We start from the raw sequence: 795 nt of genomic DNA on the forward strand, positions 1-795 counted from the left end.
TTAAAAAAGAAAAAGGGACCACAAAGCGCTCTTGGTCAAGTAACAGTTCTCTCTTCGTTGTTTCTTGCCTGGAATTATAACCAAAGATGACCTGGATGACACAGTACAACAATAATTCCCCTCCATCCTGTCCTCCCCCAAAGCTCCCTTCTCTTCGCAGAAACCAGGGTGGGCCCCGGCCCCTGCACTGAACTTAAGTTTCAACTTTTGCCAACAAACCACAAGCTTTGAAGAACAGCTTTTTAGTTTTTTTTCTTAAATATGGGTCAGAAACGAAAAGCCGCAGCACTGTGCCCCAGGGGCTCAGCAGCCGCTCCCCTCAGCCGAGGGTGACGCTCGCCCCGCGCCCGTCCCTCCGCCCCGCTCTTACCTTGTCGGTTGAAATCCATGGGAGGCTGTTTGCAGTCCTGAGCTCTGTGACCACTGGCCCCGCAGTTGTAACAGGAGAGGTTCCCGTTTTTTTTGTGACTCGAACCGTTGCTGTTGCCCATCATCCCCTGGGCCTGATACACCCCGGCCGTCCCCGCCATACAGTTCTGCATCGGCGGCACCGCGGCGGTGCACGTGGGCGATGCCGCTGTTGTAGGCGGTGTGAACCACGGGGAACGTGGTGCTGCTGTTGTACTGCTGCGTGTTGATGTAGCCGTTGCTACACAAAGGGTTGAAGGGCAGAAAGGGGAAAGTAAACATGGAAGGCCCCGAAAACGGGTGCTGAAAGTAGTTGGCGTAGCTCACGGTCATGCCGCTCGAACCGCAGTTGCCGCTGCCGCCGCAGGGGCCGCACACCATGCACCC

General features: G+C 56.0%; 1 protein-coding gene across 1 annotated transcript in view; it reads right to left on the reverse strand.

The window, feature by feature from the left end:
• Positions 1-795, reverse strand: part of LOC104274480 (zinc finger CCHC domain-containing protein 14-like) — a gene marked incomplete at its 5' end in the record, with an annotated part of 1,564 nt that overhangs the window by 512 nt on the left and 257 nt on the right. Inside the window, 2 exon segments of the mRNA XM_009870125.1 lie at positions 371-567; positions 569-795. The exon segment at positions 569-795 is cut by the window's right edge and continues 1 nt beyond it. Coding sequence (XP_009868427.1) covers positions 371-567; positions 569-795 — 424 coding nt within the window.

This window comes from Apaloderma vittatum, unplaced genomic scaffold (assembly GCF_000703405.1).
Source record: "Apaloderma vittatum isolate BGI_N311 unplaced genomic scaffold, ASM70340v1 scaffold24845, whole genome shotgun sequence".
Lineage (NCBI taxonomy): Eukaryota > Metazoa > Chordata > Aves > Trogoniformes > Trogonidae > Apaloderma > Apaloderma vittatum.